The sequence below is a fragment of the Corvus cornix genome, chromosome 2 (assembly GCF_000738735.6).
Source record: "Corvus cornix cornix isolate S_Up_H32 chromosome 2, ASM73873v5, whole genome shotgun sequence".
Classification (NCBI taxonomy): Eukaryota; Metazoa; Chordata; class Aves; order Passeriformes; family Corvidae; genus Corvus; species Corvus cornix.
In genome coordinates this window covers 120408614-120428838 of record NC_046333.1, presented here as the reverse complement: position 1 = coordinate 120428838, position 20225 = coordinate 120408614, and the positions used below count along the sequence as shown (strand labels likewise).

The 20225-nt window shown below is 39.3% G+C and overlaps 1 protein-coding gene across 15 annotated transcripts in view; it reads right to left on the bottom strand.

The window, feature by feature from the left end:
- Positions 1–20225, bottom strand: part of SULF1 (sulfatase 1) — a 124762-nt gene that overhangs the window by 57192 nt on the left and 47345 nt on the right. For 6 of the 15 annotated variants that reach the window (XM_019289181.3, XM_020584064.2, XM_039548463.1 and 3 more), the window contains 5 exons: positions 11327–11415; positions 8157–8332; positions 6892–6951; positions 6341–6575; positions 717–956 (listed from right to left, as the gene is read on the bottom strand). In XM_019289181.3, the coding sequence (XP_019144726.2) occupies positions 717–956; positions 6341–6512 (412 nt within the window). In that variant the 5' untranslated portion in view covers positions 6513–6575; positions 6892–6951; positions 8157–8332; positions 11327–11415. Of the gene's footprint in view, positions 1–716; positions 957–6340; positions 6576–6670; positions 6853–6882; positions 6952–7295; positions 7367–7434; positions 7457–7512; positions 7811–8156; positions 8333–11326; positions 11416–20225 lie in introns of those variants that run through there. The other 9 variants (XM_020584058.2, XM_020584060.2, XM_020584061.2 and 6 more) reach the window with 8 other exon arrangements.

The following is a 20225-nucleotide window of genomic DNA, read 5'->3' as shown; positions in this document are numbered from 1 at the left end:
CCTGCACAGCCAGTTTGGGACAACAGTTGCTCCTGTTGTGGTTTAACCCCAGCCAGCAACTAAGTACCACTCAGTTGCTCTCTCACTCCCCACCTCCTGCCACAGTGGAATGGGGAGGAGAATAGGAAAGAAGGTAAAATCCATGGACTGAGATAAGAACAGCTTAGCAATTTAAATGAACTATAATAATAATAATAATAATAATAATAATAATAATAGTAATGGGAGACAACAAAAAGAGAGAGAAATAAACCCCACAAAAAACTCCCAAACTCCCAAGTAATGCTCAATAGAATTGTTCACCACTCATTTACCAATATCCAACCAGTTTCCAAGCAGCACCCCCCGGCCAGCTTTCCCTCAGTTTATGTCCTGAGCATGATGCTGTATGGGATGGAATATCCCATTGGCTGGTTTGGATCAGCTGTGACCCCTCCCAAATCCTTGTGCCTCTCCAGCCTTTTTGCTGTCAGGGCATGAGACACTAAAAATTCTTGACTTAATATATGTACTGTTTAGCAACAACTTAAAAATTCAGTGTGTTATCAAGATTATTCTCATGCTAAATCCAAACCACAACACTATAGCATCTACTAGGAAGGAAATAAACTCTATCACAACCAAGAATAGTTTCATTTTAGGCAGTGATTTAAGACCGATTGCTGAATATGTCATCTTCACTTTAAACGAAGAACTGGTGTTGCTTTTTCTCTTACCTGTTCTGTACCCAGTGTTATTGAGATACACAGCGAAGGTACGAGGCTCATGAGTAGCCTGCCATGAGGGAGAAGAGCAGTTTTCGTTGTTGGTGTAAATGTTGTGGTTGTGCACATACTTCCCAGTCAGCATCGAGGACCGCGATGGGCAGCACATCGGGGTGGTTACAAAGGCATTGATGAAAGAGGCCCCTCCATTCTCCATAATCCTCCTGGTTTTATTCATCACTTGCATGGACCCTGTAATAAGAGGTACTGATCATCACTGTGCTGCAAAAAATAGTTTGAATATATTGGCTGTTATTATGCTGTGTCTGAACATCAGTGTGCTTCACTCTGCAGCTTTCATAATTTTAGGCAAAAGATCACATTTTTATTATACCAATAAAAATATTTTTCAGGATTCCAGAAAGACTGAATTCTTTTTTGTTCTCAGACTTCAAAATAAAGTTAAAATATGGGCTAATCTAGAAATAGGGTCCAAGCTGTATCAAATTCACAGATCAATAGTTCTTCAAATGCAGCTGTAGAAAAGCAGTATGTTACACAGACTGAATTATTAGTCAATATGCCACTAAAATATGTAGCATGCTGAGATTACCAATGAAAATGCTAATACTCTTTCTGTTTTATCAGATGACAGAAGAAAGAGAAAAATAGAGAGAGGAAGGGAGTAAAGGAGGGGGAGAAAGGAATGAGAGAATTCAGTAGCAATTCTTCTAAAGGAAAGTTTCTGTGGACACAAGATCAGCATGTCTGGTTCTGAAGCTAAAGCACTGTGCTCAAAATCAGTTTTCGGGGCTAAAAAAGTATGGAAAAAAAAGGTAAAATGCAGCACCTTTTTCAAGAAATTGCATTGATGATGTTTAAAGAACAAAGACATTTTTTGCATCCTTCAAATCTTCTTCATGAACTGCAAGGTGAGAGAGGCAGGGCTTGCAGATTTCTGATTGCAGAAAGGCTGAGCAGCCCTGGATAGAGTCTGTCAGTATTTGCTGACAGCTGTCAAAGTTTGTTCTTTATGTTATCCAACAGAGCAGAGATTGAAGGGTGAGGGTGAACTGTGGATATGTCAGTATGAGCCCAGGAAACAAGTTTGTGAATTGCAGTACTTGCACAATTTTGGTGTTAAAAAGAGGTTTCTGGAATTTTTTCTTTTCTTTTTCCTTTGGTTTTTGCATAGTTGACTGTCCTTATTTTACATTTAAATCTGTTGATTCCACTGATACAACAAGAATTTTTCTTGATGGTTTTGTTTATGTTGCTTGAAAATCAAATTTTAAAAAGTTCTAAAGCAATTGCAAACCTGCCCGTAAAACCACAGAACTCCCAAGGAGACTCAACTTTAGGTTATAGCCATAAAATCTCACAAATTATCTTACTAGCTAAAGTTAAGCATGCTCTGTCTTGGTTTTGGGCTATGGAGTAAGTGTTGAATATGAAGTCTTTTGGATAAAAAAAAATTGTTAAAAAAAGGGAAGAGGCCGTAGGGTCTTCAGCATTTCATTTAAAATGTCAGGGTCTCTGTCTTTAAAGATACATTTAATACTGTGTATGAAAATCATCATCACTTTAGACTCTTTGTCTTTATAGTCCTTATTTTCTAAATGAACACCTGCTGTTGTGCTTTCCTGAACCCCTTGTGCTTAGGGATATAGAAAAGTAGAAGAGTAACTGAGAGGTACCTGAACACAAAAGGTCTCCATTTGCATGAGTAGGAGCATTTCACTCAATTGTTAAGTAAAAGACAAATCAGAGATCATCCTCCTTCTACATGCCTTTATGTTGGACCCCAGGCTGACTTTTCAGGTTTTGTTTTGTTTTCACCAGAGCTCTTCTATTTTTGAAAAGTCACAGTTTATTCCTGAGAACTCAGCTGTAACGTGTGCTGAGGTGCTCAGATAGAAAGTGGGCTATTCAGGTAGCCTAATGCACAGTAACTGCAGCAGAGCTGATCTGCACCTTCCTACCTCCAAGTATTATAAATGAGTAGCTGTTAGAGTGCTTCCTCATTCCTCCAGCTGGTCAGCCCTCTGCTCTTGCAAACCTGCTGTTTATGACTAAGTTTTCCCTCTAGGTATGCACTTACTGACACTGATAATAGATTAAGCCCCTCTGGAAATTCTGGAATAGGCACTTCAAAGCAGGTGAGACTTCCTCATTTGGAAAACAAAACACAAGCAGGAGATAAAACTTGCTGATATAAGTTATAATCCTTTGCTGTCTGTAGTTCTCCTCACAGCTTGTATTTTTTACCATCTGGCCTGCAATCTTCAGGGCACATGTACTCAGGTGCTGTCTGTCAGCAGGACACTCGTGCTCTACATGACTGATTGGGGAGCACCTGAGGGCAACCAGATAACAGGGAATGGCCACTTTGGACACAGAAGTTAGTAAGTTTTGTCAGACAAGACATTCAGTGTCACTTCTCAGTCTATTATCATACCTCAAGAAATATGTTTGGCAACCAAGGTTTCATATCAAGTCTTAAAGTTGCTATGGATTTTCATCACAGGTGGGCATCTCTATAAAGGCATAGCTGGGAGCCACTTTGTCTTTATATGGGTTGTATGCAAGTCGCCAGGAAGGTAATGGACTTTTTCAGTTCTCAGCACATATCCCCTTTTTTCAGCTTATGTTTTTTAGTGCTTTAGTTTTAGTGAAGATGGAAAGCACACCATGCAAATTATGCCTGATATGATGTGTCTAGATGATGCTGTGATCTCTTCACCCAGTGTTCTCTTCAGTGGATGGTTTACATAGATCTCACTGGGTGGTGCATTAGGCTGTAAAAAAGGGTCAGAAACACTGGAACTACCAACATATTCATTAGTTTTTACTCCTTTCTGACATTATGCAAGATATTTTCTACCGTGAGGACAATAAGAGTGATTGGGGTGTCATATTTTGAGGTACTGATGCATGCAAATAATAGAGAATCGGGAGGACAGCGGAAGAGACCAAAAAGCAAGCAAAATAATGGACTGAAGAGAATACAGGCCTGACCCCAGTGGGAGCCCTGAAGAGCCACAGCATGCTGTCTCCAGGAGGGGAGAAGTTCCAGGTTCTGGGAGCTGGTACTTTGCCTTGAGCAAGATGACACTGGCCTCTGTTGGGCAGTGAGTCCTCTACCCTCAGGATCTTGGTAGGGGAAAGAAAGTGCACAGTGGCACAATTCAAGAAGTAATTTCCCAGCTTTTGAGATCAAGTATTTGCTGAGTTTCTTCAAGAACTGTGGGCCAGGCTGCTTCACTCAGCTTAATTTGCAATCCACCAGCTGATCTATAATATCCTTCCTCCTTGCACAGACAGGAAGTGACTGGAGTTGTGGAGCAATTTGTTAGTTTTATCTAATAAGGTGAATGAGACAGCAACTCCGCTGAATTTCTCTGCACTCAGAATGCAAAAGTCAGGGGGATGGTGCAGATCAATAGGAAGATGTGCATACTCCTATGGTCTGAGCACTAACTAAATGCAAACTCCCTGTCCCTTGCAAATTTTACTTTGGATAACTCCTCTGTATATCATTTGCACTCAGGCAGATGAATATTTTGGTTCAATGCTTATACATGCTCTGGAGACAAATCCTTCCTGATTGAAGTCTATAATGTACCTTATGTGCTTTTATGTTAAAGCATTCATTTAGAATAGCTTTTAGAAATGTTCGTGCTGGGAATACAATAGCAAATAATCCATATTGAGCAACTTTCAGTCTTGTGATTTTTGGATACCAATCCCTAGGTTTTATCCTGTTTGTGGCAGAAAGTGTTACTTCCCACTGACCTTTGAGAAATTTAAGACTTTCCTCAGGAATCAATGAAGAGCAAGAGGAAAATTCACACATGGAAAACAGTTTGGCTTTATTTTTCAAATAAGCAGAATGATTTATTAGCAGAAGTGTGAATAATGCAGTACAGTAAATCTTGGGGCTGAATCCTGTTTCCTGTGAAATGATCTATGAAAAGGGGAAACCTGTGTGTTCATTCAAGGCAGTGGGAATGCATACACACCCAGGCTATTGCTCAGCTGCCTGCTAATAGGAGCCAGAGTGCACTGTGAACATTCAGAGCAGCTTTCAAAGAGTAGAGCTCCACAATATGAACAAAGTGACTCGCCACATCCTTCCTCCTTTTTCACCACTCGCAAACCTTCTTGCAAGACTGAAGGCAGCAAGTTGGTAACACTGTTTTCAGAGATGTGTGTCTGCTGACCTACCTTCCCCAGTGCCCTGGAGAGAGTAGGCTCTTTCAGACCACAAAAAGGAAGACTTGACTTGACCCTTTTAACAAAATTTTTCAGAACGACTCTATCAAGAAGAAATGCACTCCTATTGTAAGAGCTGTATTTTAGACCAAAACCAGAGCTGGGAACAGCTATTCATTATGCATCATGGCTAAACAGAGCAGAGGTTTGAAAGAATGAAAAATAAAAAAGATAAGAATCGTTCCGATCTAAAGGACTGTGTTTGGAGCTCTGCTGCATAAAAGCACCAACCCACAGTCACGAAATATAGCTTATTAATTATTTTCTCAGAACCCTGAAGGACTATGAAATTATTATTGCATCATGGTAAATACGAAAACGCAAGCAACCAAAGAATTGCTTGCAGATACAGACCGTATTTTGTCTACAAATCTTCTGTCTGAAAGTATGTGATTTTAGAACAGAATGAAGTTTTCTGGAATGAAACATTTTTATTTTTCAATGTCATATGGCATTTTGTCTATATACTTCTATTAAAAATATGTCTCTCATTAAAAAAAATAGCAAAGAATTCAAGATTTCATTTCAACTTAATTTGCCATTTTTTCACCTTTTTGATCTCACAACCCAAAATATTTGCTTGGGGGTAACCTAAAATGATCCTCTTTCTCTCCTTGATTTTTCGTTTTGGGCAGTGAACCAAAAAATCAGTTATATGCATAACTACCATTAATATCTTTCTAACTTACTTAATGGAAAACATTCAAAGGCCTCCTGGAACATCATCCAAGTGTTTTAACTTTTTCCACCCTAAGAAAAATATGTGAAAATCACTTCTGACTGGTACGTGCTCAGATATTTAGTATACTTATGAAAGCAAAACTACCATGTTTTTATACATATAGCATAGTTTTTAAAGCAGATGGATTTTAAACATTTCAGTAATTCATACAAATATTAAGGTTACTAAGTCCTGTAACTAGACCAGTTTTTCTGTGTGCATAAACATGTCAGATGACATACATCCCTGTGACAAATATGTAGAGACACCTATACTGCACTGAGGGAAAGGCTGGCCTCATAAGGCACAAATTTTTAAATGCTACAAAAAGTCATAGAGTGAGAAAAGGCTTTTGATACAAGTTTTTTATCTGTATGTCCTTGCATGCATTATTAAATCTTTCTGTTGTGTTGATTAAAGCCTCCCATGGTGGATTTTGATAAGCATATATTTCCTAAAGTCTATAATTAAGTGCAATGAATGCTATTCAATAATATTTGTTAACTCACTTTCCAAACTTGTCCCACATTCTGGTACTGTTCCAGGACCAGCACCTTCTCTGAATTTAAAGTTCTTTCTGCTTGACATAAACTACTGAAAGACACATGACCAAATGTAGTAGCAAACAATTATTTCTCACCTAGCTCCACATCTTGATCATCTGTGAGTACAAGGATGATATTTGGTCTGATATTTTTTCGCTCCTGCTGCACACGTCCTCTGAACCTCGGGGACTTGATGGTGGAACAGTGACTTGTTAGCAATTCAGTACTGAGCACTGCCAAGATGACTGCAAACCAAGAAGGCTTCATAGTAGTTCCAGTATTTCAATGAAAAGGCTGATCCAGAAGTTCCTGAACTCTAGTTTTCAAGACCTGTAGGGAGGAAAGAGATTCTGTTCAAGCAATAGATAAACTTCCAGTCATACACTGAAATGATGACACTTAGGGAAGTCAAGCCTGACACATACCATTTAACATGATTATAAGCCATATTGTTGAATGAGAGCTTTATTCTATCATTTTCTAAGAATAAACTCGGTCATTCTGCAGCTATGCTCTCTCAAATAATTTTTGTTTGAAGTCATGCTTGCATTTTGTATAGACATAACTTCTGGTATACTCCTCACAGTGCTCCTTCTCCTACACCCCACACTTCTTTCTATGCAGCTTGGTTCCTTACATTCAGTACCTGGGCGCAGTAAAAAATTGCCGGGATGCAGACGCGTTCAGAACATCTGTAGGAGGAGCCCTGTGAGAAGGAGAAAGCAGAAGCCTTGTCAATCAGAGACCTCAGTACTATGGCTGTGCTTCAAAGTCTCCAGAACTGTTTGTTACAGCTTCTTTCTCTGTCCTGAAAGAAAAGCGTAGAAAAAAATTGCATTCCCCATGGCTCCCCTACTGAATTTAATACCATACCTACGCAGGGGTTGGATGGCACCTTGGCTTCTAGAGATAAAGGACATGTATCTCACATCATCAGACACATTGCTTTTCCAATATTTATAGTCAGATTTACAGTGAGATTCTGAGAATAAGCATTAATTCCAGCGTATGACACCTGGCAAGCACTAACGCTGTTTTAGGTTAACTCACCTGCATGAGAGACTAAACCCTTAATAAGCAGAGGAGAGAGCATGGCTGTCATTTGCAATCTGCATGGGGTCACTGTGTGAAAAGTCCTCTTCCCACTGACAAGAAAGCTCATATTAAATGACAGTCCATATGATCTTACCCAGCATTGTGAAAGAGCACAACCATCTCTCAATCAATCAACGACAGAGCTGAGCGCCTCATCCATAATGCACAGTACCTCTGCCACAGCCTCGTCCTTGATACTCCGCTTCCAGACTTGTCTCAGTGCGTTAGCAGAACCCTCTCTCTGTGCCTGTCAGTCACACAGCCTTGCTTTTGTAAGACCTGCTGCAAGCACAGAGGCTTGGCTTTGCTGCAGCAGATTGAAACCTGTGACTGAAAATGACTGATTGGTCTGGAGAGGAAGGGGTAGCCACTTACACTTTAACATTTTTGGCATTACTGACTGAAGCTCTGCAAAACCCGTCTGTAACACAAGGGAAGGGAGGGAATATCTGGGGGCAAAAAGGAAGGGGGTGGGAAAGAAACCACGGAGTCATGCCTGTTCCCTCCAGGGTACTGACCTGCCACATACGTTTCTTCTGTTTTTATTCTGGGACTGTGGATAAAGGCACGGTGATATCGGTCAATTAAAAAAAACCTCACAAAACCACCCAAGCCCAAGAACAATCAAGAAGTCTGCCCAAGGGGAAGACTGCATGGGAACTGGGGTGCGCCTTATATAATTAGACTGGAGCATAAATCACAAGATCTGTGCACCCACACCTGAGACTTCAGACATGCAACATGAGCCACAAACAGATTAAGAAACAGAAATAATGAGAGAAACACAGAAGACAAAAGGGTCCCCCAATCACTCACCTAAAAATGCATTAATAGGGAGATGCTCTGAATTGCAGGGGAAGAAGCCACGGCAGAGGGAGGGGATAGGACTTGGTGCTGGACTGCTAGAAAAAGGATCGTGTTCTTGTTTCCACATACACCTTTTATTTTAAGCTTCGCAAGCTAAACAGTTTCATGCTCCTCACTCTGGCAGGCTGTAATTACACCAGAAGAGTGTGAACGTCTCTAAAAGGAAAATCCAAGTGTCTGTGGCAGAGAAATCTTGTCTTTCATTGTCTCTGCACCAACCAACACTCCAGCCTTCCACTAACATTACAGCACTGCAAAGTCAATACACGGGATCGCCATCGAACAGCAAATGCTATTTCAGTGATTACACAACATTCAGATAAGTAACTGGAAGTCTGTAATTAGTCTGGATGGACTTTTAAAAATAGTTCCATTTCCATGCATATGTTCTTAAGTCGTGTAAAAGCTGACAAGAGCCCTGAAGACCAGGGTTACCAGTGAAGTCAGCTTTCTTCTGACAGACACCAGATACATGCTCTTGGTGCAAAAGCAGAAATACAATGTCTCTAGATGTCTGATCTTTAAATAGCGAAACTTTGACTCAGATCACAAAGCACGAAAGGCTATGTGAAGTGAGACTCAATGTTTAGTTTCTTACCTCAGCTGTACAGCAAACTTTTTCAGACAATGTTGACCCAGAAAGTGCAGTCATCCTGACTGCGCTGAGCAAACATTGGCACCGACGTGTTTGAATAATCCCCCACCGTACGGAACTGCAAGTTCCTGACAATTACACCTCAGAGCTAATAAAATTTACACTGGTCCAAATGGACATTAACAAATATTCCTCATTTCAACCTGTCTGGTCTGTATTAGTTAGTTTTAATAAAGACCTTTTCTCTAGCATGTTCGTGGCACCTTAGGCAGGTGTTTCTAGAAATAAGAGTATGAAAGTTTCTCTTCCAGCTCTAACTTTTTTCTCCTTGATGGATAAAGGAAAATATCAGGACAGATCTATGCATATAAAATTAATTATCCAAGTTTCACTGAGTAGTTCTTATACAAGAGCACAGTAATGCCATGTTTTGTTGCTCATATTTCAGTTTTGCATATGGCAAATCTTTATTAAAAGGTGATCTTTGACAACTTGTCCTTTTACAGCCTATTTCCCAGTCCTAGAAGGAAATAAAGTAAAGAAAACTGTCAAAATACAGGCTTGATAGGGAAGACAAGGCTGCAATGTTTGTATTGGATACTGGCTGGTAGCATGTAAGTGCCCCTGAAGATACTCCAATTTGTCTTGAGAAACAGACAAAAATAGGAGGAATTCTAAAAAAGACCTTTTTGAAGTTACATGGGGAAGGAAACTGAAATTTTTTTTTGGCAGTGTTAAGAAATCAAGACGGTACTACAAAATGCTTTTTTCCTAGCCAAATAAACAAGTGCTGATCTAACTTCTATGTGGGAATTTTAGGGTAAATTTCTTTTATAGAAGATACCTAGGATAACCAAATTGTAGTCAGTAAATAAATGAAACCAGAGAAATCCAAAGAAACTATTTTTTCCCCACAGGAGCAGAAATTCATAGTTTGCAATCACCTTTTAAGGGATAAAACCTGAAGACTTGTTTCTATGCAGCTAGTATTATAACATGCAGTTCAGGGACTTATTGGCATGGAGAATTATTTACTCATGAAACTTGAATTACACTGGTAGGGCACTGCAAAGAAAGGCTACAGTGCCACTTTGTGTGGTGTGGCATAAAAAACTATGAGGATTTTATTCTAGATCTCTTAAGAGAGTATCTTTCAGTGACTTAGATGAAAAGCAAAAGGCATAACAGTATCTTTTGGAACTCTGTAGTTTCATTACTCATTTTGATACAGAACTGTTCAAGATTTTTCAGGGCATTGACTGAAAGCACTTAGTTTGGAACACAAAAAAAGACAGCCAGTACTCAAAAAAGAAGATTTGCCACTTGGTTCTCATGTCCACATTTTCACTCGGTTCACTTAAAATGCCATTTTGTGTTTGGCCAATAAAAATCTGTCCAAGCCATGTACTTCATTTATGAAACAGAGCACTGAGTGTCCACATGAATACTCCATTATAAGTTTTAAATATATATGAACTTATTCATATTTAATATTCTTCAAATGTGGCTTCCACATATCCTTGCACAGGGAATCTGGCTTACATGAACACACTTCCTGTTTGTAAATCTGAATCAAATGTGGGGATAGTAAGTAATGATACTGGACATATGTCCGTCTCCAGTACCATGTGCTATGCAATGCCCCACATCAGTAATTCATGACCAAGAGGTAACAAAAGGCAAACAACTTTGTCTTTTCTGCACTATGGCATTAGTGTTTTCTTTTGAGATAACATTGAGGCATCATATTATCAAAGTCATAGGTAAAGGCCCACTGTCCTAGTGGCCTTTCCTTTGAAAAAAAAGTGGATCAGACAATAAATGAAACAGTGGTAATAATAACAATAACTAGTAATAATGTGGACTGTAATTGTGGAGCTTAGGAATCTCGGAATCATTAGGGTTAGAAGGGAACTCTGGAGATCATCTAGTCCAAACCTCCTGCCATGGCAGCACAGCCCTCAGGTGTATCAGTCACTACCCCCAGTTTTGTCTCATCAGCGAACATGAGAATGAGAATTCTGGTTTCTGTTCCCCAGATATTAGTAATACATATGCCCAGTGAATTGAGAATGTAAGGTATCATAGGGTTCCTAAATCAATAAACTTCTAATGCAGCACCTATTTGCGTTGTGTTCCTCCTTACTATCCATTATCCTACAGATTTTATCTCTGTAGTTAGATTTCCCTGCCCCCATAAATTGACAGAGTTGTATATAATTAAGACACAGTCCGCAAACAAATGTTTTGCAACTTAGAACATTTTTAGACTCTATGACAAGTGCAAGGAACTTGCACAAAAATACATCAAATGCATGGAAAAGAACTAGAAGGCAAGTGTTTCCTTTATGTGTCATTTCCTTTATGCAAAAAAAAATCTCAGATAATTTTTTCTTATAGGCTTCTCTGATAAATAAACGGATAAAACCTGTCAAAGAAACAAGTCCTCAGATATCAATCACTACAAGAAAATGAGCTTTCTTTCTTCATCTCAAGCAGAAGAGCATCTTCCTATGTATCTTACCTCTGACCTGCTGACTCGACACTTTTGGCTTTAATGAGCTTTTCTTACAGGACTATGATCCCAGTCTTCTCTGCTCCCTTAAAATCAGACTGTCAAAAGAAAAAGACAAAGGCAAAGGACAACTAGAAAAAGTCTCTTAATTCAGAGTTGGGATTCTGCTATTGTCAGTGTTTTGTAATTTCCAATATGACCTTGGGGGTTGGTCACATTGCTGGGCACCTGCTCAGCATAATTTCAAAAACCTGCCAGTCTGCCTGTAGTGCCAGAAATCACTGTCAGTAACATCATGTAAATTGGAGATGTCTTCATCCACCCATGACCCTACAAATGCCAGATTCAGGGTTTACGCCTACCATTTTAAGTTCTATGCTTTAAATTGAAATGTGTCCACCTGGCAATGTTGCAGTATTTGAGAATATTTTGCATACACAGAAACTCCAGGGTGCAGGAGGTGAAAGGGGTTTTCTCAGAGCCACACAAATACAGCTTCTGTGAATCTTTCATGCTTGTGTCAAAGGGTGGATGGACCTCTCGAAATCTCACGTGGTCTATGCTGTGAATCATAAAAAGTGTGTGGTTTGAGACACAACAAAATTAGCACTTCATAAGATCAGTAATTACATGAAGATTGTGCAGACAGATTGAAACTACATAATAAAAGGTCAGGGAAGCGAGGTGTTCATCTGCACCCAGCAACCTAGTAGTTCAGAGGTCTTAAATCTCTCCCTTAAACCATATTGCCTTGATGACTAGAGGGTTGTAACACCCTACAACAATAACAACTCTCACTTTCACGAATACAGTGAAGCACTTCAGTGGCAAAAGCTGTTGACAGATGACTGTTTTAAGTTTAGTAATGTTAAAGCTCTTCTCACATCTTACTCTTCTATCTCGTATTTAAAGGCAAACACTGCATCTCAGACTACCAGGCACGACCGCGTAAATCTGCAGGTCAGTTTCCTGTGGGAATATTGAGCCTGCAGCCATGGGAAACACATTTACAGTACAGCAGAAGTCAGGAAAAAGCAAGATTTACCACCTCTTCTTAAAGGTTAATCCCCTAATCTAGGTTGTAAAGTACAGGATTTACAGTGAACACAAAGAATGTAGTTCCTATCTGGGTCTAATCTAATCATTATCTATTGGATTTCCAACACACTTAACTAATCAATCAGATATCTTCTCCCCTTTCAAATGAAATCTGTGTATTCTAATGATGTATCCTCAGTGCCTCGGGCTATATTAATTTAAAGTAACTATAATTTAAAGTAATTGCAGGTAGGGAGAATCATAACCTTATATTACGTTTTTACATTGTAATTTTGCAAACAGTTACCGACAGGAAAGGAAAAAGCTTGCAGTGACTTGAAAGTATAAAGCAGGTTTGCTAACCCACTTTTATAACTTTTTACAGGTTAAGGGATATTCTTAGTAGGTAGAAGTTCCCAACACTTCATCTGTTAGGGTGAAACAGCAAACTCCAGTACCATTTTAAAAATATACAACTGTAGGAGAAATGATCTGCCTTTGAGAAAAGAAGAATATGTATTTGATTGTAATGCTGCTGTTATAGCTGAACAAAACATTAAAATTAAAACGAATGTTTTTATATTAACTTCAAATCTGTGGAAATTTCAAAAGAAAATTCCCACATATTTTTCAGTAAGAAGAATGTGCATTGCTAAGCTACAAACTTCTAATAATATACAGTTACCTAAATTTATTTCTCACCATCTGATTTACTTTGTTTTAGAATTTCATATTTCAGCACAGGCAAGAAATGCACTTGTCATACAAAAGAGCCTGGTATAATTGAGCCAGATGACGTGCCCCACAAGTAAAATCAGCCATTCATGAAAGCTGGTCACCAGAGGCCATTTCAAACAATGCACATTTCAAAGTAATCTAAAGTAATCCCTTTTTTCTACTGATTTGGTTTCCAGGCAGTCTTAAGCACATGTGTGCAGCAAACAGGAGGCTTATTAAAACCTGATGTTATATTGGAGGTTATAATGCCATTGCCTTGTGATTGAATTCCATGTCTGTTAGTCTTCAAAGAGAGGGAAAAAAATAAATTAAATTTATATGCTTATTACACATGAGTGTCATGATACGTGCAGTTTATTAGCACTTGCTAAATAATTAAGACTGAGAGATAATTAGACGTGCACTAGGCTCCAAGCAGGCTTCTGATATCAGATTGTTTTTATCTTTAAAGGAGGTGGCTTTCCATCTAGAAGGTAATATAATTACTAAAAGACTCCAAGTATTTTTCAAATATAATGATTAAATTCTGTGTATGAGGGAATCTCAGGTAATTTTAAAATTGCATTTTAAACTGACAAATTTTTGCTATACTCTCGCTCACTTCAGCAGTGTGGGGCACTGTGAAAATATACCACACAATAACACAGCGACAGTTCAGTGATTCAGAAAGTAGTCTTACATTGGGAGATCATATCACAGAGGTGAATAACAGGAGCACAGTTTGCACATTTCTTTAAATTCCTGTTTAAGTTCACTGGCTTTAGAAACTGTGCAAGACCATAGCTTTCCACATCTCCTCTGGACAGAAAACTCGTAATTTAAAAACTTTCTAGGTATGTTTACTCAAATGTCTGTTATCACAGGAGGGGTTAGGGTAGGTTGTGCCATCACAGGGGTGTGTGGTCTTGAGTTGAGCCTAATGCATGGCTGCTCTGGCCACTCTCTTGCTGACTGCCCAGAGGAAGCAACAGGAGCTCTCGGGGACCAGAGGAGTTCATGTAAGGACTGAAGGGGGAGGAACTGCCAGTACGAATCTACACAAGTGTGTGTATGTAAACAGACAACATCACCTGTGTTTCTAGGAGGGGAGCTCAAATGTACTTTCAGTTGTATTGTCAAAGGATGGACTACTCAGAAACATCATAGGACTTTAGATAGGTGCCATCTCCTGGAGAGCCAGGAGAGTCAGGCAGTTCTTCTAAGTGCTTTTGGAAAACTCACTCTATTATACTACAGTGCAGTAAGTAAATTTATTTGTAGCATCAGCACTTTGTGTGCTTACGGGCAGTGAACATGCTCATGTGCGCCTAGGTCCACTACAGATTGCATGTGGTGCCTGTTGTCTTTGTCTTTCACTTTCAGGTCTGGACTCCTAGCCTAATAATTTTTTTTAATATAATACCATTATATTCTAGTGAGTTTTACTTTCATTCAGTTCAAATTGAATTTAGTAGGACTACTAAGATATGCACCAATGCATCAGGTCCTGAGTTCTGTTTTTAAAGCAAGATCTCTTTTACTATGCTACTTCTTTTTGTCAAGCAGTTTTTCCAGTCCTCGCACAGTATAAATTCTGCCTTCTCCGATATACATGTAAAAGCTTCTCAACCAAGAAATGTATTTTCAAATAAAGTCCTCCCTGACAAACCTGTACTATAGAGAAACCAGCCTACTATTAATAGTAAACAGACAGACCAAACCAACCAATCTGTTCAAAAAAAAAAAGATGCTTCATATCCTTTTCCATAAAGACTAGTCAGCAAGGACAATACACTGACTTGAGGCACTGCTGAGAACAACACCACCCTGCCATCAACCCTTACTTTTGATCTCCTTTGTAATCAGGAAGTCCCTGGTGTTCACCAAGCTCCATTACCTGGTGGGGGACAAGGCAGAACCCCAGCTACTAAGAACACGGGGGAATTGTGTCTGCTATCACAGTAACCCTTCCAGTCCTCTCGCCTCCCCTCACCTCGCTGTGCCACAGTCCCCCCTGAAGAACACACCTGTGTACGCTCAGGGGGGATTTGCAGAGTGACTGTGACTAATCCACCATGGGGAAACTCAGAAAGTCATCTCCACATCACCCTGTCCTATCAGGTGAAAATGGTTTTGTACAGGAATGGCAGCAAATATGAGCAAGGAGTACAGCTAATGGATTTTACTGCCAAATCACGTGCCTAAGACTTACTTAACCTCTGATATAAGTTCTGCTGTGCAAATGAAGTAAGTACTCTTGTACTCAACAGGACTGCTCAGCTCCTTAAAACAACTTCCTGCAGGCTCTTCAATACATTCCCGGTGCAACAATGTTTTAAGATATTTGGTACCTTTATTTCAGAAAACATCTAAGCACCTAATGGTACATGAAGAAAGGCCAAAATGTACAAAGCATCTGAATACTGGCTTTCATCTGAAAACTCCTATCAAAAAAGCCTGAAATTAGAGTCACATTTGCCTGTTCAAGGACAGAATATACCATATACAGCTTATTTGTCTGAGGAATACCAATTCTTCCAGCCTGAATTCTGAAAATCCATTCTCAAAGGGCTGTTTGAAAATAATCTTCAGTCTGAGATCTAAAAGACTGAAGAATGACTTGCAGAAATTATTCTGTGAACAACTTTATCTCAGAAAACATTTTGAAGGGACAGCACATATAAATGCACCTTCATTTACCTAGTGAAAATGCCTGCAGAAACACTTTCTTCATCTTTCAAGTACACATACAGGTATTTCAATTTCACAGTACTGGCTTCTGTAGATGAGAGAGCAGTTTTAAAGCATGGAAGATGAGGCTGAATACATTGAGACAAACATTTTTTTGTTTCCAATGCACTTCTTACTAAGCAAAGTTTCTATTTAGCAATTAAGAGACATGATTTTATACCATCTTTATTTTTTATACATGTAGATATCTATATATCTTCATATATATTTAATTGGAAGCCTGCTCATGAGCCAAGATTCTACTCAGGTGCTTGATACAGCACATACTGAATTATTTTTTCTAGGAGTGGTGGAGCAGGCAGTCAACCTTATGTTGCAACACTGGACTGTGCATTATGCACAGAGAAGGGAAGACAGGAACGGAAACTGGTAATCATTAGGTAGAAGCTTCTGAATAATGCAGCATGAATCAGGAATGGCAAGGACTAGGATGTATAGGAAATCATTCCCAGAAAATTGAGAGGAGATAGAAAGGTGAAGAACGGGACTGTAGTGTTTTTCTCCATTTTGTGTAAGAAGGAATTTGGGAGGCATCTCATTTTACAGTGATTATTGTGGGGAAACCATCAATGCTTGCTTTACTGGACGGTTGGGGTTTTTTTTCCCTAAATGTAGATGAGCTGTTCTTATATGAAAGGTGTCTCATAAACCGTGTCAATGACCTAATTCAGGAATGCTTAGACCAATACATAGAGAATCCACTTCTCTGTCCTTAGCAGGCTCAGCTGTGAGGTCAGACCAGGCTGCTCAGGGCTTTACCAAGTCAGGTTTGAAAACCCCAAGGGTGGACACTGCCCAAATGCTCTGGGGCCCTCTTCCACTGCTTGACTGTTCTGAGGGTGAAATTTGTTTTTCTTTATACCCAGTCTAAATGTCTTACATTTCAAGTTATGCCCATTGCCTCCTGCCTTGTTCTCCCGCCATACATGACTGTCAAGAATGAGGCTCTGTCTAATCAGTGACCTCTCTCTAGGCACTGTGGGGCTTCTGTTGGACCCCCCAAAACTTCTCATTTCTCCAGGCTGAACAACTCTTCTCCTATAACTTCTTCACATGGGACAAGGACTCCAGCCCCCAAGCATCTTCATGGCCATCTGCCAAACACACTCCAGTTTATTGACGTCTTTCTCATATCGGCAACCTAGAGGTGGACATACAATTTTAGATAATCCTAGCTTTTAGTATATAGTAGCATCATGGAGCAACATCTGTGTCTGTCATTGCCCACAAGTCTGAGACCCTTTCTATTGACTTTCTGTTCCACTTATTTCATCACTGTACACAGTTTGTAAGAAATTACAATTAAGAAATTTGTTCCCCTATTTAAAATTCTTAAATGCAAAAGCTAAATTTTGTTTCTCAGTCAAAGAAACTAGCCAAAATTTCAGATTTTACACTTGTCCTTTGAAATGGGGAGAGGTCTTCCAATTATTTCAGTGGTCATTTGTTCAACAGAAATGAAAGCTGATTTAAAACCATTTTCTGTTTTTTTCTCTCTTCTTAATAAAAAAGTTAAAGCAGTTAGGACTTGCAAAAAAAGTACAACTTTATGTATTGAGAAAAGAGAGATTTGAAATACTCAAGCTCCGCGTAAATGCAAAGAGCACAGCTGGAATGAAACAAATGATTTTACTGGTTTCTGATGAGCTGGGTGGTGTAAATGTTTCACACTAACCACACTGCATGCTCATAATATAGGAGCTAATTCATCTGCCATGAATACATTCCTGTGTATGTTGTCCTTTAAAATAAACAAGCAAAAATGAGTAATTTATTGAGTTAAACGAATAGTTTTCCAGAGGGACCCCTTGTGTCCCATATGACTGATTTTAAAGTCTAAATGAAGGCAGCTTAAATGCTACATCCTCTGTCTCACTATGTGAAACAGTTACTGCTTTAAAATATGGAATTTCAATTTTTAACACTGTCAACAAGTTCCAATTGTTCCTTAAAATATCATTTGGGCTGCTTATTCATTTCTTAGAAGACTGCAAAACTCTAAACACAGGGCTGCAGATGGTGAATCATGATAATTTTCCAAAGTCTCTATTGCATTGCATTTGCAAAATGTATTTATTTCTAGATTTAATGTAAGAAATTTTGATGGAAAATTTTTAATTACAATAAAGCAGTTTTATAGGAAAAGTCTCCTAGAAAAGAAGTCAAATCATAACCAGCTCTGCATGCATTAAATTTTACAAATCCTTTTTGTATTTTGATATCTTAAAATTTATCAAAAAATATATTATTCTTCAGACACCATTATGATCTGTTAACCACATAATGATTAATGTGTTTCCTGGAGTTTTTCTACTCTACAAATGAAGTTATTGCATTTGTTCTCATAGAATCTTCCCAAAAGTACAGGTTGCTCATGGAGGCAACCTCTGACCATAAGGTCTAAGTAGATAATCTGACACTGAGGGTCACAGGTTTCTTAGATTAACACAGACTCCAAACAACTTCCCTCCAAAATTAAAGGTGCTTTCCGTGGCTTACAGTGAAGAGCAAACAACGCCTCTCGGACAAAAGTTTCAGAAAAAGTATACAAGGAGGCCATGGCATAATCCCCACTGTTTTCTGCACAAACATTTTCCTTTGTGGCAGAAAAATTCAGCACTGACATTAACACAGAAAAATTTCCGGACTGAAAATGCTCTGTAATCGTGTTCAGTGTCCTGATGCGTATCTGGAGACTGTAATTTGCACATAAAAAAAAGCACTGACACTGTTTGGGAAAACCACTTACTGTGGTGGTGATGGGATGCAGACAGGCACTGCAAAGGACTTCACAGAAAGGAGGATGTCCTGATAATACAACATCTTCATATGTTTGTTCTTTTATTCAAGTTTATAATGTGTTTTTATAAAATTCTTGGCTCTCCATAGCATCTCCTTTAAAAGCAGGGTGGTTTTGAACAGACAACACACCTTAAATCCCCTGCCAACTTTCAGGATGTGGATGACAGCACCCACATAGCACAGAGCATAACCCACCACTTGGTCCCCTGCTTGCATTACCCCACCTTCTTGTTTTTCCATTTTATTGAAAGCTCCTAGAAACTTATCTTTTCCCCAGACTGGTATAATATGGTCAGATTATAGATATGTTTCAATTTGGTAAAAAATATACCAAACATTTCAGGGTATGAAGAAGGAGAAAGAATCTGAAATGAAAAATGCATTGTGCTAAAGTATCATATGGCACCAGCTTATGTTTCCATTATCTCCTACATTTAAAAAGCTCTGTTGACCTCTGTCAGAGGCATTTATGTTAACATTGCAATGATTTGTTAAACTCTTGCACATTTCTTCACATGATTTTCTTTACCAAAACTAGGCCTTTATTACAATATTGAGTTACATATTCCATTTTTCACGAGTAGAGCTGGGAAAGAGATACGACAAAATGTCTGAGCGTTGGCATCTGTTTCCTACACCTGTTAATGTAATTTTTATGTATCTGCAAATGAAATCCTCCTGTGTTTCCAGTAACACCTATGAGCACATTTTCAGGACACTGAGTTTGCCCTGTGGGCGATGGCTTGGAGCAGGCAGGATCTGGCAGCCTGTCCCATCCTAGCCCACAGCCAGCAGCAGGGCATGGGGAGGGCACAGGGGCAGCCCCAGCTCCGTGGGGATGAGGACACGTACAGGCCAGGCTGGGAAATGCCTGGCAGTGCTGAAATGGAGCCCTATACTGTGGGCAGATGTGGGGAGCCCTGGAGGGCTGAAAGGGGGTCCTAGGCCATAGGCAGAGAGGTGAAGGCCTTGGGGGGTGGGCAGGGGCAGGGAGAGCCAGTGGTGCTTCATGGCTGTGGCACACACAGACAGCAACAGGATCAGTTGTAAGTGACTGAACAAGGATCTATCTGGCTGAATGAGAATCAAAACCATTGTCTGTAACTGCGGGAAAGTTGCCCTAAAAGTTGTAGTGGGCAAGTACATTTGATCAGGAAATTGTGACAGTTAAAACCGTAAAATTAGCTAGTGTGTGTACAACGGTGTAAACAACAACAACCAAGACCTGCGATACAGTAAAATGTCACAAATCACCTTTACCAGCATGATAAAGAGGAGCCTATTTATTACAAATTATCCTGTCTTCTATGGTCTAACATTCAGTTCAGCAACTATGCAAAATATATATCCATTGTTAACAGTTGAATGATAGAGGTTTTAGCTTACAGGTGAGGACACAGTGGGAAGGCAATTTTAGGAAGCAAATAACCGTAACCAAATAGCAAAGAGCTATTGCTAATACATTCTCTTTTTAGCGTGAAATTGCTTAAAACCAAGGCAGCTGATTGACTGGTGTGAATCAGATGGATCTCCTAGACAGCATGATGAATGTCATAAGTTAGCATCTAATACCTGCCTAAGGCTTGAAAAACTACTCCTC